The sequence below is a fragment of the Halichoerus grypus genome, chromosome 3 (genome assembly GCF_964656455.1).
Source record: "Halichoerus grypus chromosome 3, mHalGry1.hap1.1, whole genome shotgun sequence".
Lineage (NCBI taxonomy): Eukaryota > Metazoa > Chordata > Mammalia > Carnivora > Phocidae > Halichoerus > Halichoerus grypus.
In genome coordinates this window covers 75,226,355-75,253,325 of record NC_135714.1, presented here as the reverse complement: position 1 = coordinate 75,253,325, position 26,971 = coordinate 75,226,355, and the positions used below count along the sequence as shown (strand labels likewise).

Sequence of the window (26,971 nt, the reverse complement as noted above, 5' to 3'; positions counted from 1 at the left end):
GATTTTAATAGTATTGCAGCAAAGATAGGATCATAGAAAAATTGGCCATCCTTGATGGCACAACTGAGGTTTTCTCCTAAATTACTTTCTCAGAACATTTAAGAAAATACCCAAATTATTTCTTGTTCTTTTTCAGTTGAATATTTTCCCCTTTTTTCAAACCAATCAATTACAGACCAAGCTCTAGAAAGAATTATTTTTATTTCTAAAATTAGCCAAGATCTTTCTTCATTTTGAATGTGGAAACAAATTAGCTCCAGAGCTTCCTAGAACTTATTTCAGGTTCATTACCCAGAGGAGACCATCAAAATAACTGGTCCAGAACACCCTGTTAGTATCAGAAACCATCAGGCAAACTGTCAAGCTCTTTCTTCTTTCTTGACACATATCTAGTGGTCTCTGTCTCTGAAACTTAAAATTTATTTCCTCTCTCAATTTGCTTTCAGTGCCACAAATTCTTTCAAGTCACAGTAGTTCTTTTTGAGAGATATTTTTGCTTCCAGAATTGAGCTGGCAGCAGAATGACTACACAAAGCAATATGTGAACAGATTAATTGTGGTATTTTAAAAATTGTCTTTGCTTTTCAAATTGTAGTCTAAGGAAGGTGTGAGGGACATATTTTTCAGACTTTGTTATTCCCCTCTACTCATTGTGTTGTCTTCATTTCTTTATCTCCACACTTCTCAAAGTGCATTTTTAAAAGGAATGGGTATTTTAGCATGTCTTCAAAGTTAATTTACAATTATTAATATGTAATCAGAGGAAAAACACAAAAATAAATCTGTCCTCATTTTTTTCCTGCTCTCATTCCAGTCATTAAAACTAAGAGTTGAATGAGTAATATTCTTTTACATTATTGGGCTTTCCTCAAGTTGTACTTCATTATTTTGCATATTGCTTTATGAATTATAATATTAATTTAGACAGTTTTTAAATGTTTCAATATAACATTTACCAACATCTACATTTTTGCAAATCCCAAATTCCCATAACAATTCTGATTTTAAAATATAAATAAGTAGATGTTTTTATTAAACTTTTTAAATTGGTATGTACTTACTAGCATTAAAATTCCCTATTAATCTAAGCACCATATTCTTTGCTAAAGCATCTTTTACTAAAACACTTCTATTCATTTCATTAAAATAATATTTCTTCACTCCATTAAATTATTAAGATGGAAAATCCATTAGATCACTAATCATTCTACCTGTTCTCTTACTGACACAAGTAAACATAAGTAAGTTTCAACAGTAGCCAATGTTACTGGTCAAAAACATATTCCAATAAAGGTTACCTGTACATCATGCAGATACAACATTAGATGAAAAGCATTTTCATCTTTATATTTTCAAAAACATTTATATTTACTTTCCTTACCCTTTCAATATTTGTCTTTAAAAGTTTCCTGCCAAACTTTAGTACTTTTAATATCTTGTCCATCTTTTATTCTGCCAAATCCTCTTTAAGTTTTTTGATGAAACAAGTGCTTCATTTGACTAAATTTTGTATTGGTATCTTTAGTCTAAATATATTATCACAATAAAACATAAACTAGATTAGCAGAAAATAGTTTCATGAACAATGAGTGCTTTGCCAATCAAAAAGCTATTTCATTAGAATAACAGCATCAAAAATAAAATTCTATTACTCTTAAATCTTTCAATCAAAACCTTCATTCATACAGATGATCATTCCAGCAAAATAACAAATATTTGTATTTCTATGATTTGTACCTATGAAAAATGTTAATTCATTCAAGTATAAAGAGAGAATGGAGGCAAATTCTTTAATATGCACATTATGTTAGGATCTGCACATTATGTAAGATCTTTGATTTGCATGTAGTGCCTACAGGTTTTCTTTCTACCAATGCATTTGTCATGAATACACCAAAAATGTCATCACATGTTGTAACAACACTCAAGGTGGCCCTTATCTCAAAAAAGTCAAAGCTAAACATTTGGATAGAAAGTCATAGTTTTAAGGAATGTTGAATTTACACTGCAGTCATAAAATGTTATAAAGCTTTTCCTAAAAATATTTATATACATTTTCATATATATTTCAATTAAAACAACAACTTTCCATACTCTGCCCTTTCAGAAGTGGAATTCAGGATTAACATCCTCAAAACAACACTGTTGAAGAAAAGCAGTGCAGCAAAGATGCAAAAATGATGTCCAGGTTGATGGCTTTTTACAAATCTAATTTTATTGCCATTTGAATTGAACTGAAAAACAAACAAAATAAAAAATGGACTGCTGATAGACCTTACCTTCTTGAACTGCTTGAAAAGGGTTGCTTCCATCAACAAATGTCACCGAAAATGTGATTTTCTCAGTCTGTAAAATCTCCTCATTCTGGTTGAGGTCACCAACCGCTGTACGAAACACCTCATCATCCTTTTTGGCAGATTCATCAAAAATTGCTCCTAGAAAGAAGTGAGTGTTGCCATTAAACAATAACATAAATATTCTGTCACACTCTCTGGAAACATGCCAAAGAGACTTACATATTTGAAAAATGTATACTTTCACTTAAAGCATGCACTTTATTTATTACTGAAACACACTGTACTGGAAGCAGCGTGATTGCTAAGCAGGAATGTAGTTACTTCTTCCAAATGGAAATGATGAATAGTACATCAAAGTGTTATTTCAGGAAAAGCTTTGGTAAGACAATATAGTAAGTTCAAAAAGCTTTTGCAGAACAAAGTAGCTAATACATTAGACGTCTCATATCATAATATCTTTAGGAGTTCATAGTTTGAGGAATATTTTTCTGAATAATAGGAGATAAAATCAGGAAACTTTCTGAGAGCCATTCACACAGTGTACAGGGACTTCTATTGAGATCTGAATTTATTTTTCTTTTTTCTTTTTACTTCCTTTCTTTTTCTTTTGAACAAGCATTTCATTATCTTTTACAGTAGTAAATTCAGTAACATTTATAGAAAATTTAGGCACATACAAACCTCTGAGCAGAGGTAATTTAAGAAATACTTTCTGAAGAATTAACAAAAATCCTGGCGGATAATTATGGCCTTTTTCACTCATATAAAATAATAATGATTATAGGAGATGTGGCTAACTTCTATCTGAATGATTGCCTGTCAGCAGGGTATTGGTTAAACACACCAGTTCTAGGAGTAAACTGATTTCAAATTCTGACTGCCACTTGTTAAGCATATTACCTTGAACATGGGATTCAAATTCTAAACCCCACATTCGTCATTTGTAAAATCTAATAATAATATCTATCTGTGTTATTAACTGCCTTAAATAAGTTTATCCACGTAAAATGTAAATAAGTTGTGCTAACTGAATAGTAAATTTTCAATAAACAGTAATGTATTCTTATTTTTATTTTATTTATTTATTTATTTTTTTTAAGATTTTATTTATTTGACACAGAGAGACACAGCGAGAGAGGGAACACAAGCAGGGGGAGTGGGAGAGGGAGAAGCAGGCTTCCCGCCAAGCAGGGAGCCCGATGCGGGGCTTGATCCCAGGACCCTGGGATCATGACCTGAGCCGAAGGCAGACGCTTAACAACTGAGCCACCCAGGCGCCCCTGTATTCTTATTTTTAAATACTGTAATCCAACATTTTCTATTAATATTTTTCTATATTGCAGAATCTCATTCAATCCTTAAAATAATTGATACACATACTACTACATACACATACAGTCATGAAAATTAAGTTTCAGTGCAAGGAATATGCCAAAGGGACAAGGCCATAGTGCTTGACTCCAAAGTCTGCTCTAAATCACTATGGGATACTGCTTTTCAGGATTATACCCATAAGAAGTAAAAGTATTTTTATGAGGATCCTGACTTTATTGGAAATCTGGGAGGTTCTTTCCCAACTGGCCACACGTGTCTTCTTTGTATTCATTCTGATTCTGCTAGTTCTAAGCAGGAACACATTTTTAAATTGTTTATTTTTAAATTATAAACACTGGGCCAATGTACTTTTTACCTTTTTGAGTGAATCAAATGAATTTCCTCCTGACAAAAAAAGACATACATGCCAGGGTCAATAACACGATAAAGGAATGACTACACAACCATATCCATATACAGATCCCCATACACATAATATTGTTCTTGACTATAATATTCTTTGTAATGTGTAAATAAAAAGGCATTAAAATGTCTTTTTTTCATATATAAATACAATATGGGTATTATATACACACATAGAGATAAACACAGACTATATATACAGACACAAATATACATATACATGTTTATATCTATACACATCCACACATATGTATACATAGAAGCAGACATTCTACATATGCCATTTCTGTTGATTTTATGCATTTGTGACTAAAGCCCAAAGCCTTCTAGTGAAAGACAGATCATGATATTAAACATGCATTATTAGAGTCAATACATGATAAAGCAAGGGTGAAACTATGTCTATTTCTGACAAGTGTGGCAGGTTACTTTTGCCCTCTTCACCTTAAATGGCCTCATGATGATGAGGCAATTATCAATTTTCACTAGAGAAGGCAGAGTGTCTAACAGGCTTTTTGTATGAATCTAGCTTTCTCTTGTCACCGCTCTTTTATATTACCATGGAACGTACTAACTTTGACCAGCCTCTTAAAACCCTTGCTTTCTACTTCCTATAGCTTTCAATACCTGCCCACAGCTAAGAGCAGGAGAAAGGAAAAGAATTTTTTTTAACTGATACATAAAGTACTCCCTAATTATATTATTATATATCTATTAGTCAGGAAATTAATATTTTACTAATTTAATCAAACATGTATTATAGATGTTAACTTTTGATCTCGCATATCACTCCTGAATCAGATTGAAATCTACTTTAGAAACTGATTTTGTGAAATTAGTTAGACAATAAATGTTAGATGTATCTTGCTCATTTTAAGCCACATTCATGAAAATGCATTTTAATTTGTGATAATTGTTATGAGAATCTAGATTAATTAATACTATCAGATTCAGATATACAAATTTCTTTAGTAGTTTGTTAGAAAGTGTGATATAAATGTACTATAATTGGAACTGAAATAACCAATTCATTTTAAACCAGATAATCTAAAATGTCTACGCACAAAGAAGTGATGTATGTTTATATAAAGATGCTTCATCTTGTCATGAATTCTAAATGGGTCTTTTAAAAGAAGAGTTTCTAATCAACCTTGTTTTAAAGCAGGTGACATTACTGACTTCTGCTGAGTATTGGTAACACATTTTTAATGGAAGCATTTTAATGTTACCTGACAGAACATTTAAGATTGCCTTAAACATTAAACCTGACTTAATAAATGGCAGAAACCTACAGAAATGATAGCAAATTAGTCAATTCCATGCTGAATTAAGATATACTGAAAAGGAAATGCACAAAAGAAGCAGTTCATCTTTCTGCAAACAGCAAGAAGTAAACAGAAGAAACGTTTCATCTTACTGCACACAGCATAACCAAAGAACAGGAAATCCTATCAACATTTCAAATCCAGTTATTTATTTACTTTTTTCTTCAGCTATAAAATCTCATCTTGGATTTGGCTTTTAACCAAAAGAGTACATGCAGCATTTTGTATTAAGCACAACTATTCTGAAAACAGCTCAGTGAGTTCCACATGCAGAATCTCACAAAAAAAAGTTTTTTCCTATTTTATGCACTTCCAATAGTATAGCAATGCCATCTTTTTATCCTTTCTATCAATACACATATATTACCAGTCTAATCCGGTATCAAACATCTTAGATTTACTTTTTTTGAAATTTATAAAGTTCCTCAAATGCAACATTCATAACTATATAGTTAACATGATGACAGCATCTAGTTCTTTCTCAGCTATTTTTATTAGCATTTTTTTACTGTCAGTTTTATTTTACAACCTTGAGGTGAAAAGCAGATTCAACTTACTGTCCAGATGAAATAATTCTTCCGCCACTCACACACACACACACACACACACACTTTGATCAATAGATTATACACTATTTACACTTCACATTGATCAAACTGGAAGGAAGAATAACCAAGCAATAAAGCAGATACGGAACACCTCCTAAACATTCCCATTATACCGATTTGTAATCAGTCAATTCCATTATTAGGGATTGATGATCTGTTCCTTTCATGAGAGGGAAAAAGTCTTTACTTATCCTTATACAAAGAGAGTGACATATACAGGCAAGGAAACATACATTTTGTTTTGTTTTGAATTAATTTATTTATTTTGAGAGAGCGACAGAGAAAGAGAGAGAGCTTGTCGGGGGGGGGTGGTGGAGAAGGGGGAAAGAGAGAATCCCAAACAGACTCCTTGCTGAGCGTGGAGCCCAGTATGGGGCTTGATCCCACAACCCTGAAATCATCATTTGACCTGAGCTGAAATCAAGAGTTGGACCCTTAACCGGCTGAGCCAACCAGGCTCCCCACATATATATTTTTAAATACAAACTACAACATGTTTACTTGTCTTCTTAGATCTTGTATCTTAGATAGTAAAAAATTATAGTTTATAGTAATATTAAAACCATCCTGACATCTTTTTTATTCCTTGTTGTGTAGGGTCATCTGTACAAGTCAGCATTTTAGACCATAAATCTTTTTACACAAATTCATATTTGCAAATATGCTTGCTAAATAAAACATTATTAGAAGTTACTAACCTGACCAACTCCATAATTCTCAAAACATTAGAAGCTTTAAGAAACATTAAGCTTAGAAGCGTTTTTACCTTCATGTCTTTATTCATGGTGTTGTCTCCATCATGGATGTATGTATGCTTGTCTCATTAGCAAAATATAATTTCCTGGGTCATAGAAACTATTTTTATACTTTGAGTGTATAAAAGGGAGCCTGGATATATTAGAATTAGTCAAGAAATAGTAATTGATTAATTTTTCTTTATGTTTAGTTAGGCATAATATTATAAAATAACTAGATTCAAAGACAGGAGTAAAAATGTGAGTTACAACTAACTCTAAATTAAAACAAAAGTAGACTTGCTAATGTACTTGCAGGTGAATCATTATCATGACTGCATAATACCCAAATTATTCAGCAAGTTATTAATCATACACTAGTATTTTTAGTTTGAATATTTACATTCTTTTTTTTTTCTTATACATATAAGAGGCAAGCGGAGGAAACATTGTTTAGCTGGTAAGATTATGGGGGAAAGAAAATGTCTTCATCTAGCTCAGAGTTTTCTCTAAAAATATTGAGAAATGTTTTGATACATGTCTTGAAGAAATTTTTCTAGTAAGTAGAATTATTGGAAGATCTTTGTATCACATTATATAACTAATATACCAAGTAACTTTTAAAATAAATAATTCTAAATATCTAATCTAAATATCTAAATATTGTTGTCTAAATATACGATAACAAGTATAAACACATCTACATTACCCTTGCATGATCAATGTTTAAAGCCTTACCATCTAAAAAGACATGTATGAAACAACTGCCCAAAATACATGGTTGGATATCAGAGTTGCAAATAAAATCAGAGATAGCTCATCCTTTTTCAATCATGAAGTTCAAAATCTTCATTTATTTAATTTTGCCTATATATGAATTCTTTATGATATGTAGTTTTAAAAAAGAATAAATTTTTCAAAGGTGCTCTATGAAATGAATCTATTTTTCTTTGAAGCAACAGGATAGATGCTCTTGGCTTCTCTCTCTGCATTTTTTTCTCTTCTCTTTTTTTCTTCCCATATATTCCTGCATCTATCCATCCACCCCTCAAAATAACCTTCCCTCAACACAGAGATAATCATCAAAGCCAAGTCTTATTGTTTCTTAACAAATAGTTTGTTGACAAGACAATTGATAAATATTACATGTTGAATCAGACCACAGCAAAATTAAGATGCCTAGATAAGATGACAATGGAAGTAGGCAACTGGGGATTTCACAGACTCAAAGCTGAATGAAATTTTAAAGATGGTATACACTCCATTTCTTCAGAAAATGTAGTCAAAAGAGTTTAAGTGATTTGAAAATTACACAGCCAAAAGTTAGAAGGGATAGAGTAGGAATTTAGGTTTTCTGGTTTCAAGTTTGGAGCTATTTCTTCCATATTATTATTTTTTTTTTCATTTCAAGCATTAACTTTATGAAAAAACATACATATATATATAAGGTCAGGTATATGTATGCATATATATATTACATATATAATAAGCTATATCATTCATATATATGTACATATGTGTGTGTGTGTGTACACATACACATTCAATAACTAGTGATACCTCTGGTGATTAACATATCAAATTCATTTACCATAAACTGTGAAGTACTGAAAATTGAAGAATCATAGCAAAACTTGAACATAAGACAATGTATTGCATTTGCCCTAGCGGCATTAACAATTCAATCTAGGAGGTTAAAAAAAGAAAAAAAGCAAAAATCTCTGCTTTGGGACAATTTACTGGTCAGAGTAGGGTTTATAGTTCTTCAGAGCTATTCAGAATTTTTAAATCATCGTATATATTCACTGTTTTGGATACTACTATTCACAAGTAGGTGGTTTTTTCTTAATTCTAATAATGCACTCTGCATACACATTAGTTGTATGTTGCACAGATATCCAAATCAAGAGATCTTTAACTTTTTTTTGCATCTACTAATGGTAATCTATGTCAGTGGAAATTGTACATACATTTCAAAAGAAGCACAAATAATGGAAGACATAAATACCTCAAAAATCAGATTTCCCCTTTATTTCACCCTCTACTTAAATCGCTCTCAGTTTATAGAAGAAACAAAGTTAAACATGTTCCATACTACTAGACAGCAAGAAAAATTAGCAGAATTGTGACCGAATGAAATAAGCATTTTCTAAATCATTTGGCATCTCCACTTGAACATACAGACTACCATTTCAGTGGGATATTATAACAATGAAGGTAGTGTGTGTGTATGTGTGTGTGCGTGTGTATGCATGTGTGTGTGTGTATAAAACTATCTGTCCAGATAATATTAATTACTTTGAGATATCTTCCACAAATTAATTCTGTATTACAAATATTTTCTGCAGTCCCTTCTCATTCAACAGAAATATTCCCAATAAGTTCTGTGCTAATACCTTGACAGGCACGAAGTGCGGTTTTTGGAACTCTTTCTCCTTTCATCAAGAGGTATATTTTCCTCAGTTCACTTATCTAATCCTCACACTTTGACTAAGAAAGTAAATCAAGACAATAATTCTAATTGGAAAGGAAGTACTGGATATACACCAAATTCATGACAATTAGCAAATATTATTCTGAATCAGAGACAATTTTAATCTGTTGTGTTTCTGTCAAGTTTATAATAATTGAAATAATAACAGTGAAAGCAATTAACATGTGTTAGTAATAAGCACTGTACTAAGTGGTTAACTGGCATTATATCATCTATTTTGATGAAAAACCTCTGGTGGAAAATGAGGCTCAGATTAAGTAACCTTCCTGAGACCCAAAGCTAGTAATGACTGGCAGAATTCACAGCTTCCAGTTTCAAAACCTTCTTTAAAAAATTATGAGTTTAATATATGGCAATATATTCACTATTATAAATTTCTATATTACCAAGTGATAGGAACAATTTTACTTTCATAACTATCATAAAAAAATTTTTTTGTATGTTAAAATTCTCAAATAGGCTTTAACTTTTTTGTTGGAGAAATTTTTATTAACTAGGACTAGCTTATAAAGTTTCCAAATAATATTTTTTTGCATAATTTTTATAGATGCAATATTTACCACAATGATTTAAACTATACTATTTAAAGAGTACTTTAGCTCAAGTATTCACACAATTTTTGATCAAACTTTATGTTTAATTTTTCTTTTTCAATAATCTCATATATACAAGGAATTAAATTGAGGTAAATTTTTAAACATTAGGTTAAATGGCAATTTTTACAGTTACTTTAGAGTGATGTTCTGGTAACATGCATTTTGATATGTTCTTAAATGCAGGGTTCTGAACAAATCTCTAGCCTTTCATTTTTTAAAGAGTTAGAATTTTTTTTCACTTTAGTGACTAATGATCCTGATAGAATGACAATGCCAGAGTCATTTACGTATTAAAGGACTTTAATAATTTACCTGGGAATGTAATATTCAAATTGTGACCAGGTATAGCAACTAACTGGTTCATTATCAACCAGTGTCTAATGATTACTTAGCACTTTGCTCTCAGAGTTCAAAGTACATTATAATATTAACTTCCATTTTACCCACCATAATTATCTAGTTTATAGGTGAGCATCATTCTTGTTTTAAAAATAATCAAGTTCAAAGAGGATAATGCTAAGATCACAGAGGGAATTAGGGATATGGTGTAGAAAGATATAACTGTAAAGATATAAAATTCCATGCAGACTAATAAAATGATTATTCATAAATACTTGAAGGCAAATTGTAAATTTTGAAATATTTTTATATTGTAGATACCTTTAAATTTTCATTTTTTCTCAAAATATTACGATAAAGTGACAAGGTAAGAGCAAATCATAGACCAAAAAGTCAAATTTTCAATTACTGTCTCCTGAGATTTCAGACTAGAGCATTTATGTTCGAGTTTATGTTGTAACATTCCATCACAGTGTGAACTAAGTCAAATTCATGAAGGGGTTCTTCATTCTAACACAGGCCTTTTACTCAGGCCAAATCTCCAATGACATTTGAATTCATATTTCATTTGGAATTTTTGTAAAGTTATACAGAAACCCAAAGCACATTTAAATGGATAATATTTTCACTTGAATATTTGACTTTGCTGTATGTTTTCCAGAAGTCTGTGGAACAAAAGGAAATGCAGGCTGCTTAAGGAACAGATAATCTGACTCATCCATGTGGATGATAATAGGAAGCTAATCTTTAACATAATCATTTTATGTTGGAACATAGATCCTCTCTGAATAAATTATGCATTTTTATGTAAGTCTGGTGGTTTGGGGAATAAATATTACAAATTAGTTCTTCTAATAAGAATTATTTATAATTTTCAAAAGACTACTAAATATTGAGAGATCAATAATCTATATTTTTTCTTTATAAAAATAGCACTATTGGGGCTCCTGGATGGCTCAGTCAGTTGAGCATCTGACTCTTGGTTTTGGCTCAGGTCATGATCTCATGGGTCTTGGGACTGAGCCCCGCCTTGGACTTCACATTCAGTGGGGGAGTCTGCTTAATGACTCTCTCCCTCTGCCCCTCCCCCAACTTTCATGTACTCGCAGGCTCTCTCTCTCTCTCTCTCTCTCTCTCTCTCTCTCTCCCTAAAATAAATAAATAAATCTTTAAAAAAAATAGCACTATTTGCAGAGGATTCTGGGAAGATGGTGGACTAGGAAGGATTAGGAATTTGTTTCCCTATCTAGACAATAATTGCATTGGTAGATTCTGTCTGGTAACTATTCTGGAAGTCTGAATATATTGGATGATTGCAACTTCCAGAGGAAGGCTTTGAGGGTAAATTGTAGTTAATTTTGGTCAATTTCAGCCTTTAGGACAGTAAGAGCTACCCATCTTCCACCCCTCAGCCATTTGGTAGGCAGCTGTAAGTCTAAGCCTTTCCAGGAGCACCTTGCACACAGCTTGTGGGAGCCAGGTGGGCAAAAAGAATTCTGTCCTCTAAATACAGGGGATCTGTGCTCTGCCACAGAGGGCTGATTGCTGCTTCTGATCTTAGAGGTACACAAAGAGACAGGGAGCCACTATTGTTGCACTCCCTTCCACTGTTGCAAGCTCCTCCCTCTCTGGCTGAAGCGAATGCCAAAAGATTTAAAAAGTCACCATTCACATATTCCCCTTTCATTTTTCTCTTTTTCTCCTTTGGGAGCCAGACATTACCAACCAGGACATTCAAAAGCAGCTATATACAACAGGAAAATTAAAAAGTCAATGTACATGCCTAGAAAAAGGTGCAGGTTGAGACAAGAACTGAAGAGCCTTTAAATTTACATTTCAGGCTGAACCTTGACACAGAGATGACCTACAATAATATAAAAAAAAGAAACAATAAATAAAAACAAAAACAAAAAGCAGCAAACTCTGAGCAAAGAAGAGAATGTGACTTCCAGAGTTACCCTATTTTTCAATTGAAATATCCAGTTTTCGACAAAAAAATCATATGGTATATGAAGAAATGGGGACAGTGTGGTCCATTTGAAGGAAAAAAATAGATTAACAGAAATCATCCCAGAAAAAGACCTAGTTGTAGGGCTATTACAGATTTTAAAATAGCTGCCTTAAAGATGATCACTGAACTAAGGAAAGATGTGGAGAAAGTCAAGAAAACAATGGATGGGCAAATAGAAATATCAATAAAGGTATTAAAAACCTAAAGAGAAACCAAAAACAAATTCTGGAGCTTAAAAGTACAATAATGGAAATGAAAAATTCCCTAGAAGGACTCAAAGATCAGGCAGAAGAAAGAATCAGTGACCCTGAAGATATGACAATGGAAATTACCAAGTCTGAGAAAAAGAAAAAAAAAATTGAAGAAAAGTGAACAGAATCTAAGGGACCTGTGGGACAACATCAAGAAGACCAACACAAACATTGTGGGATTTCCAAAGGAAAAGAGAGAAAGAAAGGAAAAGAGAAAATAACTGAGGCAATATTAGCTTAAACCTTCCAAAATTTGATGAAAGACAACAGATATAAACATCCAAGAAATGCAGTGAACTCCACCAAAGAAAAACTCAAAGAGACTCACACCAAGACACATTATAATCAAACTTTCAAAAGCCAAAAACACAGGAAAAATCTTAAAAGCAGCAAGAGAGGATGCACACATATACTAGGGATCCTCAATACTATTATCAATGGTTTTCTCATTAGAAACTTTGGAGGCCAGAAGGCAGCAGGCAAAAGTAAGGGAGAAATTAAGAAACACCCAGATAAAAGTCGAGAGTATTCATAATCATTAGACCTGCTCTGCAAGAAAAGCTAAAGGGAGCCCTGCAGGTTGAAATGAAAGGACATGTCAGAGCAGCTCAAAGCTACATGAAGAAATAAAGATCATGGTAAAGGTAAATATATGGGCAATTATTAAAGTCACCATTATTGTAATGACAATTTGCAATTCCACTTTTTTTACTTCTACATGATTTAGGACACTAATATATATTTTATAAAAAGATAATTATTAGTCTAGAAGCTAGTATTATTGTAAGTTTGGTTTTCTACATAACTTAAGAGACTAACAGATTTTTAAAAATATTAGTTTATGTTCTGGGGCACAAAATGAATATAAATGTAATTTTGTGACATCAACAACTGAAAGGACTGGGGATGGAAGTATAAAGGAGCAGAGTTTTGTATGTTATTAAATTATAGATGGTATAAATTCCAGTAGAGCGTTACAACTTTAGTATGTTAAGAATAATCCCCATGGTGACCACAAAGAAAACAGCTATGGAATATATACAGAAGGAAATGAGAAAGGAATTTAAATGTTTAATGTTAAAATATAAAACTTTAGGGGCACCCGGATGGCTCAGTCCTTAAGCGTCTGCCTTCAGCTCAGGTCATGACCTCAGGGTCCTGGGATTGAGCCCCGCATCGGGCTCCCTGCTCAGTAGGAAGCCTGCTTCTCCCTCTCCCACTCGCCCTGCTTGTGTTCCCTCTCTTGCTGTGTCTCTCTCTGTCAAATAAATAAATAAAATCTTTTAAAAAATAAAATAAAATATAAAACCTTAAATGTTACCAAAAAACAACTTAATAAAAAAGAAGACAGTAATGCAGGAAATGAGAGACTACAAACTTACAAAGACTCAAGGTAAACAAACAATAGCAAAATGACAGAAGTCCATTCTTAGTAATTATTTCACATGTAAATGTTATAAACTCTCCAATCAAAAGACAGATTTTGGTAGAATGGCTAAAAAAAAAAATGATCCAACTATATACTGTCTGCAAGAGACTCACGAAATATTTGTAAATCATGTATCTGGTAAGAAATTAATATCCAGATACAGGGAGAACTCCTAAAACTCAATAAAAAACAGACAATCTAGTTCAAAAATGGACAAAGAACTTGATCATTTTTCGAAAGAAGATATATAAGTACCCAATAAGTTCATGAGAAATCTGTTGATAAAAGATGCTCAACATCACTAATCATTAGGAAAATGCATATCAAAACTACACTGAGATACCACCTCATACTAATTAGGATGGTTACTATCAAAAATAAAGAAATAACCAGGGTTTGCAAGGATGTAGAAAATTGGAACCCTCTGTACCATTTGTGATAACGTAAAATGGTACAGCCAATATAGAAAACAGCATGGTGGCCCTAAAAAAAAAAATAAATCAAATTACCATGTGATCTAACATTTCCACTTATGACTATATATCTCAGAAAATTGCAAGCAGGTTCTTGAAGAGATATTTGTACACTCATGTTCATAGTATCATTATTTTCAATAGCTAAAACATGAAGCAACCTAAGTGTTTATTGATGGATGAATGGACAAGCAAAATATGGTATATACATACATTGAAATAATATTCAGTCATTAGAATGAAGGAATTCTGACGTATGGTACAATATGGATGAACTTTGAGGACATTATGCTAAGAGAAATGAGCCAGTTACAATAAAACAAATACTATATGAATCCACTTAAATACTGAGTGTCATCAAAATCATTGAGATAGAAAGGAGAATGGTGGAATTCCAGGGCTAAAGGAGAGGGGAATGGAGAGTTTTTGTTTAATAGGCATAAAGTTTCAGTTTTACAAGATGAAAGGAGTTTTAAAAACATATATTGGTGATGGCAGCACGACTTTATGAATGTATTGAATACAACCAAATTGTATACTTAATAATGGTTAACATAATAAATTTTATGTTATGTGTATTTTACCACTAAAAAATTGGAAAAGAATGCAATTGTTTAACTCTTTAAATTATTTTCCATATTTTCATATTGAATCTGTGAAGTAATCCAGTGCTTTATATCTTGTTTCAGTCCCTTTCTCCATATCATACATTTGTTTGAAGCAATGTCTTATTATTGCAAATTTAACTGCCATGACAAGAAAAGAAAGAACTGGTTTCTGAAAAGAGACTTTTTTAACACTGCATAGCAATTCCAACTGTTCCAAACTGAAATGATGCATTTTCAAAAAAAAAAAAAAAGTAAGAAGGTATCTTCTTGAAAAGCACATTCACTGGGAAGACTTGCAGATATTTTTTAGATGAACAGATATAACTTTTTTTTTCCTTTTGTAACAATTCACTAGATCCTTTTAATACTACCTTCAATTACCATAAAAAAGTGTGAGAACTGGTATATGGTACTACAAGTAAAACCGTATGTCAAAGAAATACCTGTATGGAAAAAAAAAAGTGTGAATTCTATGCTCTTGGAAGAGTGAAACTCATTTTACACACAAATAATTTAGTTTAGACTGTCTTCTATATAGTAAGAATCGATTTTTATGCACAAGTCAAAAATTCACTCTGCTTCTAGGTAAAAGCAAGTGATTTACCAATCTGAGTTGACTTAGATAAGTCACTTGAAATTAAGCACTTTAGAACTGTAGATCATTGTCTTCATTTCTAAAGAAAAGAAGGCATCATGTGGTATATTTCAGGTAGGGAAAAGGTACCCTTCTGACATAAATCTCAAACTTCATCGTTTCATTAACTCTGAATTCACTTGTAGTTTTATCTTCTTTATTATATGAGCACTTTAACATGTAAAACCAAAAATTTTATGGAAATCTATGAACTTTTTTTCCAACATGTCCTATTTTGTGCTGTTTTATATACTAAATAAGGAAATGTGTTAGGAAGCAACATATAGGTATTGCTAGGGAGCTGTCCTACAAAATATTTCGTGAACAGTGAGAAAACAGTGGCTCTATTCTAACTGTAGACTAGCCAATAGTGAGTGAGACATGAGTTTCCTTATGAAGATGACAATATTTTTTGAGTATTTATTAGTTGTAAGTGGTTGCAAAATGGACCCAATTTGTTTCATCTATAAAGATCTGTCTCATAATCATAGTTTTTACCATCTACAAGTCAAATATTTAAAAGAAATCAACTTTAAAGTACTATTTTTAAATTCTTGCATAAAATAAAGCTTACAAATATTTCCAAAATTGTGTATATATGCTTGCCACTGTTTTATTCTTAACACCAATAACAGTTTTTGGTTTTTTTTTAAGATTTTATTTATTTATTTGACAGAGAGAGACACAGTGAGAGAGGGAACACAAGCAGGGGGAGTAGGAGAGGGAGAAGCAGGCTTCCCGCGGAGCAGGGAGTCCGATGAGGGGCTCCATCCAAGGACCCTGAGATCATGACCTGAGCCGAAGGCAGACGCTTAACAACTGAGCCACCCAGGTGCCCCAAGACCAATAACAGTTTTAAACTGAAATTCTTGTTTATATAGCTCTCTTCATCCTCATTTTACAGATGAGAACACCAAATTACAGAATCCAATGTTAGGTGAATTATTGAATCACTAAGTTAAAAAAGTAAATGAACTAGGATTTGAATATAGAATTTTCTAGATTCAAAAACCTATAGCTTTTATACTAATAAACTCTATCTATGTTGAAAACTTAGCCCACTGCTGAGAAAAAATATTCTGCTTTTAGAATAATGTGCTGAAAAAAGAGACAACAATGAATGCCTTCAAACTGTGTCCTTAATTCATCTCTTTAGACAGTTTGACTCAATGACATGATATGTAGCATTCCTCTTTTGAAGAAAAAGAAAATAAAACAGCAGCTGGAAAGACGTGATAACTTAAATGAGATGTGGGCCATATTAGTAGAGATGACAGAGAATACACTATTACCTTTTATTAACCTCTTGAGAAATGATTTTAAAAGTCAGAATATGTCCAGTAAAAAATGCTTATTTATGGTATTTCATGTAAAGCAATTAACCACAGAGTACAAGTTAAAAAAAAAAAAAAGTCAAGTTTGGAAAAAACTCTACGGCATCGCTGATACACGGACATTCTTAGGTGAAGTGTATGAAGAAAACATAAGTAGATTCCTAGATATCCCCTACTACTGTTTCCTATCTTAAGACTTGAAGTTAAATTTCAAATAAATATTGTGGGGATTTTTTCCCAATAAAAAATGTAAAGAAATTTTCTTTCCTTTAACATAATTTCTAAAACAAATTGACAGAATATTTATATCTGCAAATTCTAGTTGGTAGGTGTACAGATGGATGTTTGCTATGTTCAGCTCTATGCACTTTTCAGTGTTTTTACAAAATGTTCATAATTTAATGGTGAAATAATCTAAAACAACTTTCTTGATCCAGAATTTGAATAAAACATATACAATGTTATACAATATACTATATCAAAATCATGATTATAAGAATTCATATATCCATATTTATTATTCATATAAACATACCTATGTTACCCCCCTATATTTAAAAGATTATTTCACTTACATCTTCTGTTTTATTAAGAAGTCAGTTCCCCCAAGTTTCAAACAATCAGATGTGAAAGGCTATATCTTTTTATGAGCCCATTGTAAATAAAAATTTAAAAATTAAGTTTCAAAATGGTTCAGAAATTCATCGCAGGACTCTATCTTGAGCTCATAAAGCCTCTGAGATTCTTTTTATTTATTTATTTATTTTTATTATTATCATGTTCAATTAGCCAGCATATAGTATATCATTAGTTTTTGATGTAGTGTTCAACGATTCATTAGTTGCATAAACACCCAGTGCTCATCACCACACGTGCCCTCCTTAATATCCATCACCCGGTTACCCCAACCTCCCACCCCACTCCCTTCTGTAATCCTCAGTTTGCTTCCTGGAGTCCAGAGTCTCTCATGGTTTGTCTCTCTCTCTGATTTCTTCCCAGTTTTCCCTCCCTTCCCCTATGGTCCTCCACGCTATTCCTTATGTTCCACACATGAGTGAAACCATATGATAATTGTCTTTCTCTGCTTGACTTACTTCACTTAGGATAATCCCCTCCAGTTCCATCCATGTCAATGCAGATGGTGGGTATTCATCCTTTCTGATGGCTGCATAATATTCCATTGTATATGTCAACCACATCTCTTTTATCCATTCATCTGATGCAGGGCATCTCGGCTCCTTCCACAGTTTGGTTATTGTGGACTTTGCTTTCATGAACACTGGGGTGCATGTGCCCCTTATTTTCACTATGTCTGTATATTTGGGGTAAATACCTAGTAGTGCAATTGCTGGGTCGTAAGGTAGCTCTATTTTTAACGCAAGCTAGTACAGCCACTCTAGAAAACAGTATGGAGGTTCCTCAAGCCTCTGAGATTCTTATTGAGAATGTAAGGCCAGCTAATCCCATCATGATTCTCACTTATAGCATCTTTGGTTACTGTCCAAAATGTATGTCTCTTTAATTATATATTTTCATTTTCTCCCTATTTTTTTAATTAATGTTTTCTACACCTTTGCACAAGTACTATTCTCCATTCTGACCACCTCATTCCAGTGTAATCAATTCTATTAATATTTTCAACTCCTTTATGGACAACTGCTGGCTTTGGATAAACCTTAGCTTTCTCTTGAGGACTGGAGTTGGAGATTTATATTTTCAAATGCTGGACCTACTGCAACTAGAAACGGGAAGTTAACATTGCTTAGCTCCTTAAAAACAATTCCAAACTATTATCCTCCAAAACAGTAAAATCATCTCTTCTGAAACCCTACATCTGGCTATACTACAGTATTATTCCCTCATCATTATCACTGGCCACCTCCTCACCAACTAACTGATGCACTGAATAAAGTGGAACCTGGTTCAGAATTCTTCTCTCTATTCCAAGTCTTGCCATTATCCTGAGTGATACAGTTGATAGGTATATGTTGGTGACTTATTAGGAGATACACATATTGATGATTCATCCATCATACTAACAATACAATTCTGGGCTTTCTTATTTCTAATGCCCATTAACCTTCACTAAATCCATGACCAATCACTAGTCCCTGAATCATCTGTATATACTCTACATGAGAAATCTTGCAATTTAATACCTTACTCTCTACAGTGTCTGTCTAGACACTGCATTCTAATGGAAGACACATTCTTTTTTTTTAATGGATAATACATTCCAATACCCTTGTTCTTCAGCCACATAGAGACTTCCAATCTCCTGACCATTGAGTTAATGAAGGTTCCTTTACTGAAACACTGATAACTAGCAGAGTAAAAAGGAGGTGAATCAAAATTTCCCTTTTGTATATTTTATGTATCAAATGTCTATTAAAATGCAAATGGAGAAGTTAGGTAGACAATTGAATATGTGGAAATGAAACATAAGAGAAAGAGGTCTGAGTTGGAAAAACACAATTGAAAGTCATCAACATACATTTGGAAATTAAAAGGCCTGTGAGTGGACATGATCATATAAGAAATAGTGTAAATGGAGTGAAGGTGAGGGATCAGAACAGACCCCAGAGGCAATCCAGTCTTAATCAAAAGGAGAGAAACAAGCAAGGATAGAGTAGAAGGAACCATCATTGATACAGGAGGAAAACCAAGTTAGAAAAGAAGAAAGAAAAGAAAAGAAAAGAAAAGAAAAGAAAGAAAGAAAGAGAGAAGGAGGCAAAGAGAGAGAAAGAAAGAAAGAAAGAAAGAAAGAAAGAAAGAAAAAAGTTTTCTAAATAATTGGGAATGGTCAACTATATGAAATGCTACTCAAAAAATTAGTCATATGAGTACAGATAAGTATCCTTGTTCTGTTTTTGGTAACATAGACATTATTGATTATTATAATAAAAGGAATTCAGTTGCTGGTCAGAGTGCAAGTCAGACTGAAATGGGTTAAAGAGTGAATGGGAAGTGAGAAGACAGAGTTTCAACACATTTTTAAATAATTACCCCGACATAAGGCCCTATGCTTATCTTTCTCTCATTAGACTAGAAGCCCCCAATAGACGAGACTAATGTTTGAATTTTCATCAAAGTTCATAGACCCCAGTGTCTGGCATAGTGTCTTCCATTTAATAGACACTCAATATTTGTTTGCTGAACTGCAGTGGTAGAACCAGAATTCTGAAACATAGTGATTTAACTCAATCAGTGATAGAACTTTAAAAAATAAACATGCCTCCCCAGAATCTCTGTGAATCTATACATGTAATAGGTATATTTTTAAAAGAAGGCATAACAATGTGAGGAAACCTTTTTCTTCTAATTAAATTATCCAACAAAATGTAATGTGCTTCCTCTTGTAGTTCAGTAGTATTTACAGAGGCTGGAAAACATTACAATTTATGTATTATAAAATGATAGGGTAGGTAACTTTAAAACCCTTCCAAGTCTGAAATATTTACTTCTTACTTGTATTTCAAAACAATTTTACACTTCAAAGTCTGACAATATGACAAGGCTCCTCATTCCTACCGCCAAAATCAAATATGCAGAAAATTCAGAAGAGTAAAGTAGTATGTGTCTGAGGAACTAACATAAGAAGTCAGAAAACTTGGAGGAGACAACAATTGTAAAAGCTAGCTGGAATGTGGGAGGCAGCCAGGAACGGTATCTCAACGTATCTGCAGAAACAGTCAGATCATTCCAGGGGCTTATAGAGTCTTCTTAAAGACCCTCATACCCAGTCTGTTGCTCCTTGACATCCAGTTACCCCAGCCTCCTTGTTTTTCCTAGAATATACAACCCATGTTCCCATGTCAGAGGTCTTCATTTTGTTCTTGGGATGCTCTTCCCTTTAAACAAATGCATAACTGGCTTTCTCAACTGCTACAGGTCTTTGCTCAAATGATACCTTCTTAGTGAGACCTCTCTTGATTACTTTATTTAAAATTTTAAACCCTCCTCCACACCCATTCCTTCTTCCCTGATTTATTTTTTGACATAGTACATGTTACCACCTAATAGACTACATATCTTAACTCTTTATTTACTGTTAATTTTTGTCCCCTCTCTAGAATACAGGTTCCATGAGGCAAAGGATTTTGTCTGTTATATTCATAAAAAAAAATCACCAGTGCAAAGAAAGGCACTTGTTGCATTATCAGGCTTATATAATTAAATATTTAAAAAGCTACCCTCAATCATAACATTAATGAATAATACTTCTACAAAATATTTAAACTACATATACTAAGGTCTTAAGTCAAAATTATTGTTCAGAGACCCACACCTCAGCTTTATTTGCTATTGAGTTCACCTTGTAGATAGCTTTTATAAAGCAGTGAAAATTTGAAAAGAATATTCTAAGAAGTTTCATGTGCTAGAGTCCCATTTTCTCAATAAAACTTTGTTTTATTTCTCTAAATGCAATTAGAGATTTATTTGTGTAAATACTTAATAAATTCCAAAGACCCTTTTTGAATTAAGATATAACAAATAAAGCAGGAGAACTAATCATAGTTTCATAATGCTTAATAAATTTTCAAATATGCTATGAATCTAAGCAAGCAACTTTTTCTGTAGAAGCTGCAAATACACGTTTAGCACTTTTTGTAAAGATGACTTCAGTTAAAACTGGAAATCCATCAGATTATAATCTGAAGGAGAAGACTTCCTAAAGGTCATCTAATTCAGATAAAAGGAAAGTCATGTGTAGATAAACCATATTTTTATATATATGTTTATATATACTAGGAAATAAGACATACTTTATAATTTAAGAAAATTTATAAATATAATTTTTGAAGCTGAATGTGTCAGAATTATGAAGGAATTAAAAAAGAAGAAACAACATCATTATACAGCTTGCTAAAGACGATTAGAGGCTATTCAATACAACAGCTTTTTCATGGTATTTCATAAATTAAAGTCATAAATACTACTCTTGTAGTATGTCAACATTACAAAAGTAGTATATATACAAATTAGTGAAAAATCAAATGCAGATGTGATCATTTTTAACTTTTGAAGGGGTAACTACTTACAAAAAGGACATTTGGAGGTACAATGTTCATCACAAAGAAATAAATCTCTAGACTAGGTAGCACTTTAGAGATGGGGATATGAGACTGAACAGCTTTTAATAGAAAGTTTCCTGACCCAACCACTGTAGTGACAGTCATTCACAACTAAGCATCAGTATTACACAAGACTGACCATACTTTGGTTGAAACTGTGTAATATGTGCCCCAAACTATATTATCTTTGGCACTTTTTGGGATCATGAAGTACCATGTTCTTATAATTACACAGAACTTCTTTCAATTATTTGTCTTCAGCCTGAACAAAAACAGTACCTGTATTGTTCCTGTATATAGATTAAATCAGTTACCACTGTTAAATAATAGTGTAATTTCTTACTCATCCAGTAGAAAATATCTCAGTGTACAATAAGGATTGTGGAGGGTGAAGGAACTTGCTGTACATGTTGTTTGCAAAAGTGAGGAACTTCCTGTGGCTTTTCTGCAATTGTGAAGGAGGCATGCCAGTTTTTGACAGGAGAATGAATAGATTCAGTCAGGCCTAACATGAATCCTATTGTCAAAAACTGTATTCATTGGATACGTCAGCAACAAATTTTCTGGTCTCCCTTTTGCTTTGTTGGCAAACTTTGTTTTATTCCTGTAAATGCAATTAGAAAGTTACGTGCTATGCAGAATGACTCTGTAGAATTGTTTTCTATCTTCAAAAAATAAAATAATAAAAATATTGCCATATTGAATTGAATGGCAATATGGACTTTTTTTTCTATGTTTGTATATCATGACATTTTGAGATGCTGTCCCTTGAACAATTTTCACTTTTACTTGAAGATGCATTACACATACCTCGCTAAAGTGAGTAAATACTTCACCACAAAAAATTGCACCAGCTGCTAAGTATATCCACAAGGTTTAGTGAAACCTGCCAGGCCTTCAGAATCATCAATAGTGAGCAAAAAGTACATGCACCCCTACTGTTCCAAAGATGTTAGCTGCTATGCAGGGATTATATAGGTAAGAGATAAGTTATACACAACATACCAATGCCTGGTAGTTGAAGAGTCATATTCCAAAGAAATATATAGGTTGTCACTCATGTGACATCAAGAAACAGCTGATGTCAAACCATTTTTTTTTTCATTTCCTTTTGGAGAGAACATTTTCATCTTTAATTATAAAAGTAAGTCAGCTGACAACCTCAATACTGCTTAAAATTATGGAGTAAATATGCCATATAGCTATTAATTTCAGAAGTTTTAATACATCTGGCACTTTCAGAAGTTTTAATACATGTTTATAGAATATACTATAAACATGTCATTTTCATAAGCACATAGAATACGTAGACCAGATAACAGGTACTAAATAAATGCACTTTTCCCACCTTTCCCAATTCCTTAAAAATGCTAATTTACAGCTGAACACTTGAACACAGGTTTGAAGTATGTCGGGTCTGTTTATACACAAATATTTTCCGATAAATAATACATTACAGGACTGTAAATGTATCTTATCTTCCTTATGATTTTCTTAATAACTTTTTCTTTTCTCTAGCTTACTTTATGGTAAGAATACAGTATATAACACATATAACATACAAAATATGTGTTAATCATTCCTTTATATTATCAGTAAGGCTTCCAGTCAACAGTAGGCTCTTAGTAATTAAGTTTTTCAGGAGACAAAAGTTATAAGTGGATTTTCAATTGCATGACGGGAATAGAGGGGTCAAATGTATTTTAAATAAATGCAAATATCTCAAATAAAGAATGTTCAAGCTAGAGAACTCTGTATATTAACTGGCAACATAAAATTGGAAAATGCATTATTACACTTAGTATGATTATTATTATAAACTTTATAAAAGGTGGTATGTATCAAAAGATTATAAAGATTGTACTTAGATTTTAATTAAGCTCCTACTCTACCTTAGATTTTAATTAAACCCTCTACTCTACCTGGACAAACTGTTTTTTGCTGTTGTGTTTTTTCTGTTTGTTTGTTTTTTGGGTTTTTTTTGTGGAACATCTATGTGGCAGAGAGAACTCGAAAATGGCCCTTCCAAGATTCCTGGCCCCTACTGCACATACAACTAGTGCCAATTACTTGAATATTAACTTAGGGTGGCTGTGCAGGGATTTTTTAGATGTAATTGAGGTCCTGAATCAGTTTATCTCAAACCAGACATATTATCTGAGTGAGACTGACTTAATCATATGAATCTTTAGCAGCAGAGAGCTTATTCTTGCTGGGAGCAGAAGGAGAAATCACAGATTTTAAATATGTGGGGAAAATCGGATATGCCATTGTTGGCTTGAAGGTGGGTGGGGCTTTGAGACAATGCATGCAGGCAGCTTCTAGTAGCTCAAAGAGGCCTCTAGCTATCAGGTAGCAAGAAAATGAGAACTACTGTTACTCAACCACAAGAAACTGACCTCTGCCAGCCATAAGAATGAGCATGGAAGCAGATTTTTCCTTATAACCATCAGATAAGAACTCAGCCCAGCTGATATTCTGGTTTCAGTTTTGCGATAACTGTAGCAGAGAACCCATTCATTCATGCCATGTCAGACTTCTGACATGCAGAATTGTGAACTAATACATTTGTGCTATTTTAAACTTCTAAGTTTGTGGTACTCTGTTATACTGCAATAGCAAACTAATAAACTCTTTTACTTTTATTCTGTGAGATATGAACAATAATATCTAATTCCCTAGTGTCTGAGAACAACTAGTCCTGGGCCTACCCAACATTGGTGAAAACTACTGATTAATTACTCCCCTTTAACAAACACCATATGAGTATGTTCCTATGCCAGGCATCCACACTGTTCTAGGTACTAGTAGTAGAAACTGAACTCAGATCCTAAAGAGGTTATAGTCTAGTTACAGAAATGATTAGATAGATAGGAAGGTAGGTAGGTAGATATGTAGGTTGGTAGGTAGATAGATGGCCAGCACTACAATGGCATAAGTGCTATAATCAAGAAATTAAGTGGATTAATGGGAAAAACCTACAATTTTGAAAATGCTCAAATATTTGTTCTGTGAGATACAATAGTTTGGTCTTCTTAAACCAAATTATAAAGTAGGCAAATATTTAAAGCTTATAGCTCCTAGCAAACATGAATTCAGTAAACAGAAAATCTACTGAAAAGAAATCATTTCGGATGAAAAACACTACTAATTGACAGCCCTGATTCACTTATTTTACAATATTGTCTAATTTTTTTTCCAGCCTGGGAGTTTTTCCTATAAAAAAGCTTCATTTGTAGAGTATCCCTTCACCAATTTACTGCTATAAAATTAATGAATTCCTAACATAATGTTATCAAAATACTCACATGAAAGTAGTAAGTAACACAATTACATATTTAAAGAAGAAAAATAGCGCTGAAAAGAGTTCAGTAACTTATCAAAACCACATTCCTTGTCAAAACCACTCCCACATTTGTAGTTCAAAGTTAAAGTCAGATTCAAGGACAAAAACTAATAATTCCACAGTCTATATTTTAATGGTCATAGTTTGCTGTTAGAACAGCAAATGTACTCTGGCATGGGATACCTTTTCTTCTTTTGATGAATAAACTCACAACCTACATTGACAACACAGGGTACATATTTTAGAACTTGGAATAATTAATTCATTTGTATCAGCAAAATATGCATTTCATAAACAGATACGAAATTTCAAACAGTCTGATTTTATTTTAACTACAACATATGTCACAATTAAGTATCTGCATTTCAAATGTGTTGATTTATCCCTTTCATGTAAAACTTCTGTTGCCTTGTGAATGAATGATAGAGATTTTTTTGGAACTTAAATTCATATTCTCAGCTGTTGATCAGGGATAGAATTCCACAAATTTTCTAAATAAATCACTGCCCTCAATTTCACTAAGAAAGTAATGTTTTATATTACCTTGAATTTTATGAGTCCCTCACTGAAAAGTAAACTACGAAATACAGGATACATGATTCTTAAAGCTAAATTATATTCTGATACTGAGCTCTATCCACAGACCCAAATAAAATTCCCAAACAGAAAGTGTTACACCTCAAATCACGTCACATTCATCCAGTCAAAATTCACCTCTCTGTCATCTCTCATCAAGTGTTCCAACTGTACTTTAAGTGTCTCACAACCTACAATCATTACATCTTGCCATACACTAATATAATGATTGTATGTCTCTCTTTTCCATGATAAAGTCTGCCCTTGAGGGCAACACTATTTTCTTATTCAAATTTGGACCTTCTATTTATTTGTGTATGCTAGCAAGTATTTAATGTCTATTACATAAAATTCATATTTTTACGACTATGTTAAAATTAGCTTTTTTGGAAATGAATTTAGTTTTGCTTAACTCCTAAAGAGTTTTATTTTTCCCATGTAAAAGAAAGTCTAAGTATTAAATGACACAAACATAGTTTCTGGCTTCACTGAATGTATAGTTCAGTAGTGAAGATAAGATAGTCCTACAAGTTCTTAAATACATAATAAAATGCAATGTACCCTATATATGATATTTGAATTAAACATTATAGAGATTCAAAATGGTTCAGAGTTCATGGGTAGATCAGAGAATATTATATGGATGAAGGTCATTTGAACTGGACCTTAAAAAATAAGTAGAATTATACATTATATGAGTAGAGAAAGGACATACTGAGAAAGGAACAAAGTAACAGAGGCAGAGAAATGGAAAAATGTAGTTGTGCGTTGACAGAAGTTATTTCATGTAGCTGGAGACTACTGGTCATGAGAAGCTGTAGAGAAGTAAGAATAATTGAATAAGTTGGAGCCAGAGGGAAGATAATGAAAAATACCTGGCTAATGTGACACAATTATATTTAGGATGTAATTAATTTTACATAAATCTCTGAGACCAAAAATAATATGAGTTGACTGGCTTTACTCATTAGTTATATGTTGGAAATTTGGTAAAGAAAAAGATCTACAATAATAGTACAATATCCTAAGCAGTCACTAGTGAATAAAAAGCAAGAAGCATTGAAGTGTGTATTTCTCTATAAATGAATATTCTGAAGTTTGAGT

At 32.6% G+C, this 26,971-nt stretch overlaps 1 protein-coding gene across 2 annotated transcripts in view; it reads right to left on the bottom strand.

The window, feature by feature from the left end:
• Positions 1–26,971, bottom strand: part of GRID2 (glutamate ionotropic receptor delta type subunit 2) — a 1,423,646-nt gene that overhangs the window by 1,138,925 nt on the left and 257,750 nt on the right. For both annotated transcript variants that reach the window (XM_078068970.1, XM_078068969.1), the window contains exon 2: positions 2,280–2,435. In XM_078068970.1, the coding sequence (XP_077925096.1) occupies positions 2,280–2,435 (156 nt within the window). The remainder of the gene's footprint in view (positions 1–2,279; positions 2,436–26,971) is intronic.